Below are 17,160 nucleotides of genomic sequence, written 5' to 3' on the forward strand. Positions count from 1 at the left end.
CAGGGGCTGTCACACTGGGTTGTGGATGGTTCTTAGCCACTTCTGCAGTGGACGCAGTCTGAGTCTGGCATGCATCACGACGTACATACAGGCTGCCACGTGACCCAGCAGTCGCATACAATTGCAGGCCATGGATACAAGGGACCTCTGAAGGTCCACGATCACTGTGTGCATAGTCTGAAATCTGTGTCTGGGCAGAATGCTGTCTCTGTTGTGGAGTCCAGACAGGCTCCTACAAATTCTATTACCTGTGAGGGAATTACGGTAGACTTTTCCTCGTTTATTATGAGGCCGAGTTGGAGAAACACTTGTCTGGTGTTTGAGATGTGCCTCATCACTTGTTCTCAAGACGACACCCGTAATAGCCATCGTCCAAGGTAAGGAAAAACATGTATGCCTTGGTGCCTTATAAAGGCCGCCCACTGGTGCCATACATTTGGTGAATACCTTCGGCGCTGTGGTGAGGCCGAATGGTAGGACTGAACTGGAAGTGTTCGTTGCCCACTACAAATCTGAGGAATCTCCTGTGGGCAAGGATCACTGTAATATAGAAGTAAGCATCTTTTAAATCGAGGGCAGCGTACCAATCTCCTTTCTGGAGGTAGGGGATGATGGAGGCTAGGGTGACCATTCTGAACTTCATTTTCCATATGAACAAGTTTAGGTCCCTGAGGTCTAGAATGGGACAAAGACCCACTTTTACTTTGGGAATGAGGAAGTATCTGGAATAGAAACCCCTTCCTCTGAATTCTTTTGGAACAGGTTCCACTGCTCCGAGGTGCAGACGGTTCACTACCTCTTGCTTTAGCAGGGTTTTGTGAGAGGGATCCCTGAAGAGGGATGGGGAGGAGTGAGGAAGTGGAGGGGGAGGAAAAGGGAATCGAATAACCCTTTTCTATCAGGTCTAGAACCCACTGCTCTGAAGTTATGCTGGACCAGGCCTGGGAGAAATGGGATAAACGGAAACCAAAAGGGGGTAACTGAAGTTTGAGTGCTACGGTGTCCTTGACCGTGCCCTCAAAATGAGGGCTTGGGGTGCAGTCTCTGAGATGTGGTTGGTCCTTTATCCTGGTCTGATCTCGAACCCCTGCCTCTATTTCGAGATGGATCATTTCGGATGTTGTTACAGCCTCTCCTTCTACCCCATTCATAGCTGAACCCCCATTGGAATGGCCTTCCCCCTGGTCTGGGGTTCAGGGATCTCCTCAGGGGGCCAGGTGTGTGTATCCCCAGGGACTTTAAAGTTGCCCTAGAGTCCTTTAAATTATGCAATTTTGAATCAGTCTGGTCCGAGAATAACCCTCCTCCTTCAAATGGGAGGTCATGCAGGGAGTTCTGAACCTCGGCAGGGATGCCTGACACCTGGAGCCATGCACTCCTTCTTATTACCATGGCAGCAGCCATTGTTCTGGCCACCGAGTCGGCTGCGTCAAGGGCTGCTTATAAGGCTGTGCGTGCTACCATTCTGCCCTCGTCAGTTACAGCCACAAACTCGTAGGTCCTCCTGCGGTTGGCAATCCTTCAACTTTTCTATAGCTGACCATGTATTAAAAGCATTCCTTCCTAACATAGCTTGCTGGTTGGCTATACATAATTGTAGGCCCCCGATGGTATATGTTTTCCTCACCAAGAGGTCCAGCTTTTTGGATTCTTTTGACTTGGGGGTAGGACTCGGAGGTCCCTGTCATTCACTTTGCCTTGCTGCTTGGACCACAGTGGAACTCGGGGGGGGGGGGAGAAAGGGGGGGAACAAATACTCATGGCCCACCTGGGGGATGAAATATCTTCTCTCCACCCCCTTCTGGGTGGGAGGGATAGAGGCTGGTGTTAGCCAAAGAGTTTTCAATAACTTATCCACAGTTTTGATCAGTGGCAATGCCACCCTCCTAGGGGTGTTTGCTGACAGTATGTCCACCACTGGGTCAGCCTCCTCTTGTACTACTTCTATTTTCACTGATAAGTTCACAGCAATCCTTCTTAGCAAGTCTTGGTGCGCTCTTGCATCCATTTATGGTAACGATGGGGCTGGATCACCAAGGGCCTCATCAGGAGAGGACGATGAGGAGTCTCTCAGGATAGGCTATTCATCCATTGGCTCGCCCACTTGGGGACTTGGTTGCGCTGGTGGGGCCGCTTGTAGGGTCTCGGGTTGAGGGTGTCTGGGTGCCTCATTGCCCTGAGTGTCTTGGGGTCTGGAAGCAGTCATAGTAGTCGACTTATCCGTTTCAGATGTGGGGCTCTACGGGGGGGGCACCAAGGGGGAGGCTCCCTCGTCCTGAGGACCCCGAAACAGATGCCCTACGGGGTGGTCCTTGGGCCAGGTGGTAGGCCCACAGAGTCCAAAAGGGCCATTGTTGTGGAGGCCAAGTGTACCGTTGGGCAGGATTGCCATAAGATGTCCTGTGATGGGAACGGGATTGGTGCCTGGACCTTGACCTATAAGACGACCTTCCCAACCTCAGCGACTCCACGTCCGAGCCTGAGCACTATTCCGAGGCTAACTATGGCGGGGGCACTTGACTCTTGCTCCCTCCGATGTTGAACCACAGCCAACGGTTTTCCTCTAAGCGTTGTAACCGGTGTGAGGGGTAAAAAGGTGCTGCACCAGTGCTGCATATACTTGGGTTGTAGTCTGTATGCCCAGTCCCTGTGGTACCGACAGGGGTAGAATATTAGGTGCTCCTAATGTTGTCCACATTGCAGGCAACGGTGTCAAAGATGAGAGTCAGTGCTGCCATGTTTGGTATCGGTGCCGCAACAGTTGGTGCTGGGATTGGTGCCAGCACGGGTGTCAGTGTTGGGGTCGGGGTCGGAGTCGGTGCCAGCACGGACATGACTGTTGATGCTAAGGTCGGTGCCATTGCCTGTATTGGGTCCGGCACCGGTAGAGGTAATGCTGGCAGTGTTCCTGGTGCTGTAGCAATGGTCCTTGGGTGTCCATGGACCCTGGTGGCTGGCGATGCAGAGGCTGTCTCCGGCATCCGTACCAGTAACGGTGGCAGGGATGCCATTGGCGCCATTAACTGTTCTGACTAGTGTGCTGTCGATCTGCCCGGCACCAGGATGGGGAAAGATGATGGGTTCTGTTATAGACGATGACAACGGCTCCAGGGCAGTCAGCACTATCAGATTGCAAGCCACATCAAAAGTCTCCGAAGTCGATGGCCTAAGTTCCTGAAGGGCTCTTTCGGCTCCTCCCCTGATGGGAATATGCCGATGTCCAGACTCCGTGCGTGGCTGTCCCGGAGCCTTTGTGGCCAAGTGCCCTTCCTTCGGGAGCACTTTTTGGCCTGTCCTGTACAGGGACCATCCCCTAACCTCCTTAGATCTTCTCTGGGCTGGAGAAAGAGACCAGTGACAGAAAGTCTTAGTCTTTTGCTTAAGCGGCGCTGTAGTAATCTCCCGCACCGAGGAAGGGGCACTGTGCACCTACTGGGCTTCTTCGGCACCGGAGGTTGGAGAGTAGACTCCATAAGTAGCCGCTTAAGCCTGGAGTCTCTCCCTTCTTGTCCGTGGCTTAAAACTTCTACAAATCCTACAGATGTGTGTGAATGTTTCTCACCCAAACATTTTAGGCAGGAATCGTGAGGATCCCCGCAGGGCATAGGTTTCGAACAGGACACACAAGGCTTGAAGCCGTGTGGCCCTGGAATTCCCTCCCCAGCCAGTGAGAGGCATAGAAGAGGAACAATGTCCTCCTATCCTTCCTATTTACATACTAATTACTATACTTAAGAACTATTTACAAACTTACTAGGTACTAACTACTCTACTTTAGCACTAATTACAAGCTAAGGGAAGACCAGAAGTCTGACATGCTTCAGCTGCTGTCATGGGCGGTAAGAAGGAACTGAGGGGATGGAGGGGCCAGCAGGGGCATATATGCGCTGATATGCCGGCGCCACTCCAGAGGGCTCCCTGGCTGTCCCTATGGATACTGCTGAGGGAAAAAAGCTCCAGGATCCATGCACACAGCACATGTACACCTGATTGGAATGGACATGAGCAAGCACTCAAAGAAGAACCTACTGATCTAATATGATTCCAGATATGGTATTTGGAAATGATGAACCCATAATCAACGTGCAGCACTAGCAGCAGTCTTGGTGAGTGAAAGAATCTTCAAGAGTAAGTACTACTTAGGAGATAGTGCTGCTCCTTACCACATTCCAATGATTGAATCTTCTTGCCCCAACCCACTTGTTCTTCATGGTGATACAGAGTAGGACCTCTGTATCATAAATGAACATACATCTCATGAAAGTGCATCATGACTCAAGACTGAACGTAATACTTCATGACTCTTCTTAACTCTCCCAAAATACCTATCCACACTTGTGTTCTCATTCCAGGAGCTAAGAGGAAGCAAGAATGTTGCTTTCTAACAAAAAACCTAAGAAAAGTCAATGAAAAAAATCTTTAGCAGAAATTGAAAGCTGCAACAGATCTTTGCCAAAAGCTCCTGCAAGCTTAAAAACTGAGAAGGTGGAGGTAGCTATTCTACTCTATGAGCCTACCACCTCATCAATTCACCAGGTCCCCTCTTTCTTGCCAACAAACCCTGCTATCAGAACCAACCACCAGACTCACCTTAGAAAAGTACCTCTTTGTACTCTCCTAGTATACAAAGACAAAACAGGATTACTTTCTAAACACAGTAAAAACACTAACAGTATTCATATGATTACTAACTTTGTTTTCCTCTCCTCACCTTTTCTACAGGTAGAAGTGTTTGCAACAGTCGGACGGTGAAAAGTGAAATGCTAACAAATGCCATTCTGTGGTACACTAATATCAGCTCAGACTGCTCTGAGCTGACATTACTTTTGTGGTAGGATATGGTTTCTCCAAGTGAATCCAGGATGATCAGCAGCTTATCTTTCTGCAAAGTGAAAACAAAAGATACAATTTAAATTATTATCAATAGAAAGCATCACCAATCATTTTTTTAGTACTACAGTACCATTGCAAGAACGAAAATGAAATATTTATGTAAGTGTTACAACTAAGTGTCAACATTTTATTCTTCTTTTTTTCCAGAAATGTTCTTTTCCAGAAATGTAACACAAGAAGCTTAAACTGTGTTTTGTCATTTAAACAGATATCCACTGAAAAGTTCTTAGAAATACTTAACACCAGTTGGAGGATTTGAGAGGGTTTTTTTCTTTGTTTGTTATATTTTAATTTTTAAGTGAAAAAAATCTAATTAGTATTCCCCCATCCAAATTAGAAAAGCTTCCTGTCAAGGAAGTTAACCACTGAAATTACCTAGGGAGGCTGTAGAATTTCCATCTCTAGAGATTTTCAAGTGCAGGTTAAACAAAACCCGTCAGGGATGATCTAAAGCTTTAGAGGGGTAGCCGAGTTAGTCTGTAACTTGAAAAACTTAAAAAAAACCAAGGAATAGTCTAGTAGCACTTTAAAGACTAACAAAACATGTAGATGGTATTGTGAGCTTTCGTGGGTAAAACCTACTTCTTCAGATGAATGGAGTATTAAATACTCCATCCATGTGAAGAAGTGGGTTGTACCCACAAGAGCTCATGATACCATCTACATGTTTTGTTAGCCTTTAAGACTATTCATGGTTTTTTAGGGATTATGTAGATCAGCAACAGGCAAATACTGGCCCATGGGCCAGATCAGGTTCACCAGGGTAAGGCCGTGGCAGGCCGCCACTGCTGTATTTACCTGCACCTTTGCAGGTACAAGCAATTGCAGCGCCTATTGGCTGCAGATTGCTGTACCTGGTTAATGGGAGCTGCACGAAGCAGGGCAGACTGGGACACTGCTTTCCACTGCAGCTCCCATTGGCCAATGTGGATTGCAAAGGCATGGGTAAATATAGTGACGGCAGCCCACTAATGCTAACCCTCGTAAACCGCCACTGTCTTACTGACTGCTCCTGATATGGATGGTGCTTAGTCCTGCCACGAATGCAGGAGACTGGACTTGATGACTCGAGGTCCCTTCCAGTCCCATGATTCTATTATCCTGTTTTGGTCATTTATCATTCTGTACTATTTGTGTAAACACATTTTAAAGTCTGTTTCAATACTAAAATCTATAGGGTCTAATTTAAATTCTTGAAAGTCTACTTTACACTAGTAGGTAAAAGGAGTATTTCAAACATAAGAAGATTCTGTTAGCCCTACCAGGAAACAATAAGATTTCTAGAAGTGTTTAGAAGTTCAGTACAGATGAGGAATGGATAGAATCGTTGGTGAATGGAAATCATTACCAGATGAAATTAGCTCTCTGGATGGCAAGAGAGAGGAGTGGATTGAACTGTTAGCAGTTTGGATTGCTAGAATCTAGAATATGAGAGGGGTATCTTTAACTATACGGTACATTTTATTCTTTACTGTTTACAGTGCTAAATTAAGAAGGTAATTGTTACTGTAAACATGAAAGCTTCTGATCAATTCTGAAGATGACTAACTGGTGTTAAGCAATTAAATACGTAGAAATTATGAGTCAACATTCCAAAAGTGCAATGAAATATGTAGGAAACAACTGAACCAAAGTGAAGGTTACTCACTCAGTGCAGTAATTGGAGTTTTTTGAAATGGTTGTCCGTATGGGTGCTCCACCATATGTGTCTGAGCACCACTTTGCTTCTAATCAGAGGGTTTAGGTAGCAATGCACAGTCGGCTGCACATACGGGGCACCCCGCGTGCACTGCTTCAAATGGTTACTCCACATGCGCAGCCAACTGTCCCTTCAGTTCTTTCTCTGTGCCAGACATGGAATATTCTGAAGCAGAGGGGAGGAAGGATGGCTGTGGACAGGGATGTTAGCAAGTAGTTGACTGGAGTATCGACTACTCCCTCTCTCCCTTGCTGCCTCTATGACCACTGTTCCTAGAAGACATGGTGGTCTAAATGAGCTCCACACTATCAGGGAGATATCCATGGTGATCATTACCGACAGCTGTGGTTGTAGGAAGGGTACCCCCTTGCATGCATTGTTGTGGATGGTCCATCAGGACAGCAAGTTCTTTATTTTGCAGGGCATGGTGAGTTGCTTGTTTGTGTGATGGACATGTGGCCAGTATACTGTGCCAGGCCTGCTGTGGTCACATGCAAAGGCATGTGGCCCAGGAGCTGAAGGCAGCGTTTTGCTGTGATACATAAACTGGCTTGTGCTAATGTTATGAGATCCACAATCACTGAGAATCCGTGTTCTGGTAGTGATGCTGTTGCTGTTAGACAGTTTAGGTCTGCCCCTATGAATTTCAGATGTTGAGAGGGAATGAGCATGCATTTCTGGAAGTTTATCTGTAGCCCCAGTGTGTCGTAGAAGACTCTGGTAGTAAGGACTGCCTGTTCAAGCTGTTAGCAGGCAGTTATCTAGGTATGGGAAAATGGTGATTCCTATTTTCCACAAGTGTGCCGCCACCACCACTGCTAGAACTTTGGAAAAAAGACCTGTGGGGCTGTTGAGAGTCTGAATGGCAGCACTTTGTATTGGAAGTAGAGGTCTTGAATAGCAAATGGGATGAAGCATCTGTGTGGTCAATGTATGGCGATATGGAAATAAGTGTCCTGGAGGTTGAGGGTAGACAGACAGGCTCCCTTCTCTAAGGCAGGAATTATTCTGGCTAGGGTTTTGGAAGCGTTGAATGCGAATGAACCGATTGAGGTTGCGAAGGTCTCGGATAGGTCTCCACTAGAGATGTTAAATGTAGATAACGAGATCTTGCTACAGTTCAAAAACGGAAGCCTGGCAGGGAGCGTGGGGTTTCCTTTTGAAATGTACAAGAGCCCCAGTGTGGATCCTGTACATTTCAAAAGGACTCCCCCGCTGTCCCCGCACTCTCTTCAGTGTCTGATCCTTTTAAATGTACATTTCAAAAGCAGAAAAGCGGCGCTAGCAAAGACTGCTTCAGTCCCCACTCACGCCATTTCCTGCTGTACCTCTGCCCCCTCACAGAGACGGTGCTGGAGGAACCGGCTTTTAAGCTAGCTCCCCAGGGGGAAGCAACTAGACACATCACTAGTCGACTATCCGATAGGCTACTGCTTATCGGATAGTCAACTAGTTGACTAGTCTCTTACATTCGAAGTACCCACCCACTTGCTATCTTTGTTGTAAGAAAATAGCAAGAGTACAACCCCTCGCCCCCTATACTCTGGGGTACATGCTCTATAGCCCCTAGCAGCATGAGGTGGTCCAGTTCCTGCATGAGCACAACTTCATGAGAAAGGTCCTTGAAGAGGGCTGGGGAAGGGGGTTGGGAGATAATTGAAAAATGAATACAATAACCAGTTTGGACAATTTCTAGCACCCATCTGTCCATGGTGATGCTGTGCCATGCTTGACAGAATGAGGCTAGTCTGCTTCCAAATGGAGTGGATGAGATGGATTGCTACCCTGGAGACATCGGGACTGTCAATCCTTCGACCAACTGTTCAAAAAGCCTGGCAGAAGGTGGATGGTTGTGGGGCCAAAGTTTGGTCAGATAACTATCTGCACCTCCTATGGCATTGCCAGTGCTTACTGTTATGGTGTCTATGCTGCTGGCTAAACAGTGTTGGTCTGTATCTCTGCATATCTCTGCTTTCTCTTCGTGACAGTGATACATATGCAGAGGGTTTTTGGTGTGGATCGTGAGTCTTTACCATGTGCAGAGAGGTGTCAGTGGACTTGGTGAAAAGCTTGGACCACTCGAAGGGCAGATCTTCCCCAGTAAACTAAACCCTCTGGGGAATCCAGAGAGTTGCAGTTATAAGACCCATCTCATGACCACTGCTGCAGAGATGGATCTGGTCATTGCGTCGGCTGAGTCCAATGAGGCCTACAATGCTGTGAGAAAAATTAGGGCATCCTCATTGATACTTCCTGAATTATTCTCTTTTAGTGTCTGGTAGGGATTCAATAAAAGTTGTCCACTGTTTGAAAATATTGTACATATATTTCACCAGGAATGCCATTTAATTCACAATGCTTTTTTGTAATGTGGCTAAGGAGTAGGACTACCTCCTAAACAGGTCCAACCTTCTCCATTCCTTATTGTAAGGTCTTTTACAGGCTGTTTATTGCCTGCCCCTCTGGTTGACTGCCTCCACAAGTGAATTAGGTATGGGATGGGAGAACAGAAAGTCTGCCCCTTGGGGGAGAGGAGGATGGGGGGGGCGCTACATATAACTTTGTCCTCTTAAATGTCAGAAGTATTGTAACCGGGGTTTGCCAGATGATTTTTGTTGGATCCATGGAAGCCTCATTCACAAAGAGGGGTAGCTTGGCATGTGGAGAGGCACATAGTATATTCGTCAGCTTATGCTGCTTCTCTATCATGTTTGAAAGTGGGATTTCCAGGGAATCTGCCACTCTCTTAAACAGTTCTTAGAACAATTTGAAATCATCCTCTGCAAGTGGGGGCATGATCATGTCATCAAGTGACAAGGATGATAAATGTGTAGGTGTTTGCTCCTCCCCAGTTACATCTGCATCCTCTTCATCTTCCGTCATGGACTGGTTAGGTGATTGGACAGTTAGTGCCTGAGACCTGGGTGCTGGTGAGGGTTGTGGCAACCACTGTGGTTGCTGTGTGCAGTATGCAGCCCAGGGTTCCCAAAAAGACCAATTGGGAGGGATTGATGATGGTACCCATGAGGTGGTTGCCACTGGAAAGTCTGGTTGGCCTGGGAGACAAATGCCTGAGTGTGTGCATCTCCAGAGGCTCATCTTCATTGCTGGATAGCATTGGAACAAATCTTGCCGGTGTAAAGGACAGACTAAAACGGGTGGTGTTTGGTGTGTCGTCGGTATCGAACAGCAGAGTACCTGGCACTAAGGATACCTGTAGGTCCAGATTGGTGGTAAATGCTTGTGATGCCAGCATAGTGAGTAGTGGAGCTGATACTGGGGTAATTTGTGTCAGTGTAGTCTGTGTCACCGGTGCTGAGCATTTCACCTGAATAGAGTGGTTAGCATGCGCCAACGGCACTGAATGCTTTGGCTGTACCGACGGTGCCATAGGTGATGGCATGGTGGCGCTCGGTGCCAATGCCGCACGAGGTCTAGTTGGTGCTGGAGCCGGTGGCTTTTCTTTTGTCTGGGCCGATGGATGGATTTTCTTTCATCTGGGCCGATGCCTTGGAAGAGACCTGAAGAGGAATGGGACCTTTTTTAGGCACCTAACCCCTGTCAGAGTCCTTGGGGCTCCACCTTACAGGAGGTTCTCTCTCTGAGACCACCACAGGAGATAGATGCCTGGGTAGTGTAGTGTGCTCTGGGTCCAAAGCAGGGCAGACAGTCTTCTCCATAAGCATCATTTTTAATTTTAACTCCTTGGCCTTCCTGGTCCTAAGTAAGTTTCTTGCAGTGAGGACAAGCAGAATGCTCCTCACCCAAGTAGAAGACACACTGTGAGTGTTTGTCAGATATAGGGATGGACAGCCTGTAGATTATATACCTTTTAAAGCTAGGTTAAGCAGGCAGGTCCAAAAAATGGTTTCTGCAGTACATGAACCTTGAGGGAAAAAAAGAGATTAGTAACTGGCTAACTCTAATTCTAACAAAAACATTTTTTTAAATAAACAAACTACACTAACAGCTATCAACTATTAACTATAACAACAAACAGCTAAGAAAAAAACTGTCTAAGAAGCTAACACTAACGCTTGAGCATGGCTGAATTCCAAATGAAGCCAAGAGTGGTAGAGAAGGAACTGAAAGGATGGTTGGCTGCACATGAGGAGTAACCATTTCAAACAGTGCGTGCTGGCTGTCCTGCATATACAGCAGACCAGAGCACTGCTACCTAAACTCTCTAATTAGAAGCATAGCAGCATTCACACACAGTCCTTGAAAAAGAACAATAATTATTCCAAAGTAAACAGTATCCAGAATTATTGTATTTCCGATCTGAAAAATTAGAGAAAATGTACTTCTCTCTGGCTGACTAATATAGCAGCTTGACTTCCTGGTATAGGAATGTGAGAAGAGTATTTTAACTCAGTGATGGAATCAAGAATTATTACCTCCTAAAAACAGTTGTGTTACTTAGTTATACAAATATTGTATCAGGCCCCTTAATTCCCAATTAATTAACCTTATATAACTGACTTGGAAGAAGAAAAAACAGCACACCAATTAAATTCACATCATAAAAAATGGGAAACTTTCCAAACACCAATGAGAACAGAAAACAACAACAACAACAACATTAGAAGACAAAATTAGGCACGGAAGCAACTTCTACTGATTCTTGAAGGGATTACCAGGTCAATTTTAAAATACACCTTTAAAAAAAATCCTGGTAAAACACAAAGATGTTTTTTACAAGAAGTGGAAAGTTGGACAGATAACTAGGAAGGAGTTTAATTAGATTGTTCGAGCATGAAGGGGTGTAATCAGGAAGTTCAAAGTGCAATTGGAATTGCAGGTAGCAAGAGATGTGAAGGGTAACAAGAAAGGTTTCTACAGTCATACTAGCAATAAGAGAGTGGTCAGGAAAGGTGTGGGACCCTTTACTGGATGAGGGAGGTAACTTAGGCTATGTCTAGACTATATCTTTCTTTCAAAAGAGGGATGTAAATTAGACATATCTAAATTGCAAATGAAGCTGCGATTTGAATTTCCCATGCTTCGTTTGCATAATGGCAACCATGCGTTCTTTCAAAAAAAGGCTTTTTGAAAGTGAAACTGCTGTCTAGACACAGTTCTTTTGGAAAAAAAACCCTTTTTCGAAAGATCCTGTAAACCTCATGTTTTGAGGCATACAGGATCTTTCAAAAAGGAGGGGTTCGAATTTCGATATGTCTAATTTACATCCCTCTTTCAAAAGAGGGATGCAGTTTAGACATGCCTTTAGTGACAGATGTGGGAAAAGCTGAAGTACTCAATGCTTTTTTTGCCTCTGTCTTCACAAACAAGGTAAGCTCCCAGACTACTGCACTAGGTAACACAGTATGGGAAAGAAGTGGTAGCCTTGGTGGAAAAAGAGCACGTTAAGAACTATTTAGAAAAGTTAGACATACACAAATCCATTGGACCAGATTTAATGCATCCAAGGGTCCTGAGAGAGTTAGCAGATGTCATTGCAGAGCCATTGGCCATTATCTTTGAAAACTGGTGGAGATTGGAAGAGGTCCCGGACAATTGGAAAAAGGCAAATGTAGTGCAAATTATTTTAAAAAAGGGAAAAAAGACAATTCAAGGAACTACAGTCTGGTCAGCCTCACCTCAGTCCCCAGAAAAATCATGGAGAGGATCCACAAAAAATCCATTTTGAAGCACTTGGAAGAGAGGAAAGTGATCAGGAATAGTCAATATGGATTCACCAAGGGCAAGTTACACGTGACCAACCTGATTGCCTTCTATGATTTCCGTTGACATGGGAAAGTCCATGGATGGCATATAACTAGACTTTAGCAAAACTTTTGATAGAGTCTCCCACATAATTCTTGCCAGCAAGTTAAGGAAGTATGGATTGGACAAATGGACTGTGAAGTGGATAGAAAACTGTCTAGATTGTCAGGCTCAACAGGTAGTGATCAATAGTTAGATGTCTGATTGGCAGTCAGTTTCAAGCAGAGTGCCCCAAGGATGGACTCTGGGGCCCATTTTGTTCAACATCTTTATCAATGACATGGATGAGGAGATGGATTGCACCCTCAGCAAGTTTGGGTTGAAACCCAAAGCTAAGGGAAGATGCAGATACATTTGGAAGGCAGGGATAGGATCCAGAGTGACCTAAACAAACTGGAGGATTGGGCAAAAGAAATCCGGTGAGGTTCAAAAAGGACAAGTGCAGAGTCCTGCACTTGGGACGGAAGAATCCCAAGCATTGTTATAGGCTGGGGACTGACTGGCTAAGCAGCAGTTAATCTTGCTTCGCTATTTTAGTGCTACAGAAGCTATTTGCATATATTTGCATGTATATGCAACCACACTTAAGTTATGGCCCTTGGCATTTGCTGTAAGTATTATGGTGGCCCGCAGGGCTTCCAAAGTTGAGTAGTCCTGATCTAATCATAAGAAATTTTCCAGACTCACCAACTCTAACCCAAAGAGGCTGTGGTCCTCCCAAACATCTTCAGATACTGCATCACCAATAAGAAGCACATCTTCAGCAAGTAATTCGAGAACTTCCCATATCACTCTTCTACTGCCTATGAATACAATATAAAAGATGTTACAGCAGTTCAACTGTAGACGACATATTAAATTATTTAATGTTAGTACACCTTGTACGTCCCTGGTCCAGCACCCTCAGGACCTGACTGGTCCCAAACCAGGGGAGGGCAATGCAGTGTGGGGGTGCCCCCCAGACACTCTGTTTTTCCCCAGGAAGATCCGCTGCCACCCAGGACTTTGCTCTCCCTACAGCGTCGGGGGAGGGAGCTCTACTTCCCCCCATGGCTTAGCTGCTGATCTGGGAGCCACTCTCATGCTGGGGCTCCCTTCTCACTACAGCAGCCAAGAACCCTACTGCAGTCAGGAGCTCCATTCTCTCCCAGATAGCTTTGCTGCTGTCCGGGCTCTGTCCTCCTGCTGGTGGATGGAGACTCCACTTTCTCCCCAGCAGCCCCATGTTGTCCTGTGGAGCGTCACGCTCCCCCCAGCAAATTTGCTGCTGCCTAGCAGTCTCCACACTCCACCCAGCAACCCCGCTGCAGCCCAGCAGCTTCTGAACTCTACTGAGTAGCTCAGGTGCCATTTGCAGGACTCTGTGTTCCCTCAGCATTTCTGTGCTCCTCCACCCACCACTCCCACTGTGACTCAGGGGACTCTGCACTCCTCTCCAGCAGCTGTGCTGCTGCCCTCAACCATGACAGAAAGCTAACACTTCTCCCCCCCCCCACCAGGAAATGGGGCTCTGCATTCCTCCCGGTGACTCTGCTGTTCTATCTCCGTGATTGCTCTCATGAAGGGTCACCCGATGATGCCGGACCAGGGAACTCCGGATTACAAAGTTTCAGCCTGTAGAGCAGCCACTTTTCAGGCTAGAAACATTTTAACACTGAACAGTGATAAATTTAGTCTTCTTATGCATTCATGCTACTAAGTTAGTATCAATATTCTCCATTGTAATACTCAGCAATAGCTTTTAGTCATGTCTACTTTTTCTTTGTTTTCTGGAAAGAACATTTTGAGAGTTAATGCACTACAGTGCATTCACCAAAAATACTAAGGGGGACCTCCTGCTCTCTGCATTTCAGATCTTAACAAGGTTTTATTCTTTATGCTACAGACACCAGCCAGTCACATTTCTTGTGATGAAAAAGTCACATTCCACTCTGGCCATCTCCTTTTACTACCCTGAATTCACAATAACTAACTTACTGAAATGATGAATTCCTTCTTCTAGTTATTGCAACACTATGTTTGATAAGGAAGAGCTACTGGGATGCTTTTCGCTTACAGGCAGTCCCCGACTTACGCGGATCCGACTTATGTCGGATCCGCAGTTACGAACGGGGCTTTTCTCGCCCCGGAGGACACGGACTGCGGGACCTCGTGGTCCCGCCGCCCGTCTACTCCGGGGCGAGAAAAGCTGCTCCGCGTCTCCCTGGTCTGCAGACCAGGAAGACACGGAGCAAAGCCACGGAGGGGCTCGGGCAGCCAGGCAGCCGAGGCGTGCCTGGGCTGTCCCGCTGCCGGCTTCCCCCGAGGCTTTGCAAAGCCGCGGAGGGGCTGGGGCTGCGGGGCAGCCCAGGCGTGCCTGGGCTGTCCCGCCGCCGGCTTCCCCCGAGGGAAGACGGGGAGCAAAGCCTCGGGGGGAAGCCGGTGGGGGAAGCTGGCTCAAGCGCCCCGGGCTGTCCCGCTGCGGGCGTGCTCCAAGGCTTTGCTCCCTGTCTCCCTGCAGACCAGGGAGACGGGGAGCAAAGCCGCGGAGCACGCCAGCAGTGGGACAGCGCGGCGCGCCTGGACTGTCCCGCTGCCCGCATGCTCTGCGGCTTTGCTCTGCGTCTCCCAGGTCAGCAGACCAGGGAGACGGAGCAAAGCCGTGGTGGACTTGGGCGTCCCGCCACCCCCGTCTCCCTGGTCTTTTCTTGCCTACCCCTGGGGTAGAGCAGCTGGGGGCTGCCGGGTTGAATCAGGACGCCTGAGGCAGAGCAGCTGGGGTGCTGCTGGGTTGCTCCAGTAGCACCGAGGAGCCGCGCTACTGGAGCAACCCAGGAGCACCCCAGCTGCTCTGCCCCAGGCGTCCCCAAGTCAGCCGCTGCTGAAACTGACCAGCAGCTGACTACAGGAAGCCCGAGGCAGAGTTGCTCTGCCCCAGGCTTCCTGGAATCAGCCGCTGATCAGTTTCAACAGCAGCTGACTTGGGGACGCCTGGGTTTCTTAAGTTGAATCTGTATGTAAGTCAGAACTGGCGTCCAGATTCAGCCGCGGTTGAAACTGATCAGTTTCAGCAGCGGCTGACGCCAGTTCCGACTTACATACAGATTCAACTTAAGAACAAACCTACAGTCCCTATCTTGTACGTAACCCGGGGACTGCCGGTATTTCCTTTCACCAACCCCCCCCCCCCCCCTCCAGAAACAAGGGAGATATTAGCTCTTATTACCAAGCACCGTAATAAATAAAAAGCAGGGAAATCGTTTCTGTGCTGAAGCTGCTAAACTTTCATCTCTTTTCCAGACAGTTTTAATGAGTAAAGAGCATATTAAAAAAGCTACTAACAATGACATTTTTACTGTATTACTGTGCCTAGTGTAAGCATTTTTAATAGCCTCGTGAAAACATAGACATAGCACTGCTAATTTTCGGTGAACTCCTTAAGTTGCATATTAAGATGACAACTAACTAGAGAAGACATTCCAGGGGGAAAAATCTAATGCGTATTTAACAGGGAGAAGAATTTTACCAAATGAAGTCAGTTGACTATATGAAGAAGGACAAGATGAGACAGGATGTTTACCTATACAGTTTTTAAGAGTACTGCAGACACATTTTTACCCTTTCTGAAAACCACCTGAAATTTCCCACACAAATAGGAAAGAAAATAATCTCCTTATTCTTGGTGGGCTTGTTTTCAAAATAGGTTGTATGTTTCCAACACTGGTCTATATACTATTATAGCCAGCATCTTTTTGTCAAAGTCTGGAAGGTGCATGGCCCTGCTATGCCCATCATCCCGAACTACAGTCACAGACTTATCAACGTGGAATGAAGTCCAACCTCATGAATACTGATAACAGCAACAGCAATCAGAACATTTCCTAGCAGGGGACTCACTCACCCTTCACAGATAAAGACTTAGCTAACTTTATCCATACTTTTGTGACTTCTAAGCTAGACAATTGTAGTGCATTCTACTTGGAGAAGACTATGCAGCCAACATACATGCTACAACTGTTTCAACATATTATGGTCTCCTTGCTAAACAAAACAGAATGGTGAGAATGTTACCATCAAAACTCCACATTAGCACTGAATCCATACCGAATAAAGGATCAGGACCTTAAAATGGAAAAGAGCTAAGCTTTCTTAACATCTTTCCCCATTTTCTCACAGTTTCAGCAGCCCTATAATAGAACTTTTAGCGACAGCTTCCATCTCTAAGTATGAAGCTTTCAAGAACTGTTTCAGAATACATGACCTTTGCTATGTGCTATCACTGATGGCAATCATATCAACAGAATTTCTTCAGACAGGACTTATTCAAATAAAGCAGCATAATCACCTCAATGTTTTTTTAAAGGAAGGACAAAGGAATTAACAACCTGACCCCAAAGAGACTTGAAATAGAGATGAGAGCTTAATCTAAATTTGGATATAACTGACTTTCTATTATGCATGTGGCTCCTTAACATTGGTGACAGGTCCATTACAAATACAACAAACGGATATTACTGCCAGCCCCTGATTATTAGAGAAGGACACAGATCTAAATTAGTTATTTTTAAAAAAATTATCAAGATTGGTCTAGTAGTGTACCACCTTTCTAAAAAGGCCAGGGGGGGAGGAGGGCTAAAAATTAGTCCTGAAATACGTTCAGGTCATCTGTGGAACTTTACATTTTTACTTTTTATAAATCAAGATTATAGTCATAAAATGACAGAACTGGAAGGAAGTTCAAGAGATAATCAAGTGCAGTCCCCTGCAGTTCATGGCAGCATCAAGTAACATCTAAACCATCCCTAACAGTTGTTTGTCAAACCTGCTTTTAAGAACCTCCAGTGGTGGAGATTCCACAACCT

General features: G+C 46.3%; 1 protein-coding gene across 8 annotated transcripts in view; it reads right to left on the minus strand.

The window, feature by feature from the left end:
- Nucleotides 1–17,160, minus strand: part of RTTN (rotatin) — a 173,244-nt gene that overhangs the window by 133,728 nt on the left and 22,356 nt on the right. For all 8 annotated transcript variants that reach the window (XR_331929.4, XM_075921044.1, XM_075921045.1 and 5 more), the window contains 2 exons: nt 13,007–13,122; nt 4,712–4,882 (listed from right to left, as the gene is read on the minus strand). Coding sequence is in view for 7 of the 8 variants with exons in the window: in XM_075921044.1 (XP_075777159.1) it covers nt 4,712–4,882; nt 13,007–13,122 (287 nt within the window). In the remaining variant the exon portion in view is untranslated. The remainder of the gene's footprint in view (nt 1–4,711; nt 4,883–13,006; nt 13,123–17,160) is intronic.

This window comes from Pelodiscus sinensis, chromosome 2 (genome assembly GCF_049634645.1).
Source record: "Pelodiscus sinensis isolate JC-2024 chromosome 2, ASM4963464v1, whole genome shotgun sequence".
In the NCBI taxonomy this organism is placed as follows: Eukaryota; Metazoa; Chordata; order Testudines; family Trionychidae; genus Pelodiscus; species Pelodiscus sinensis.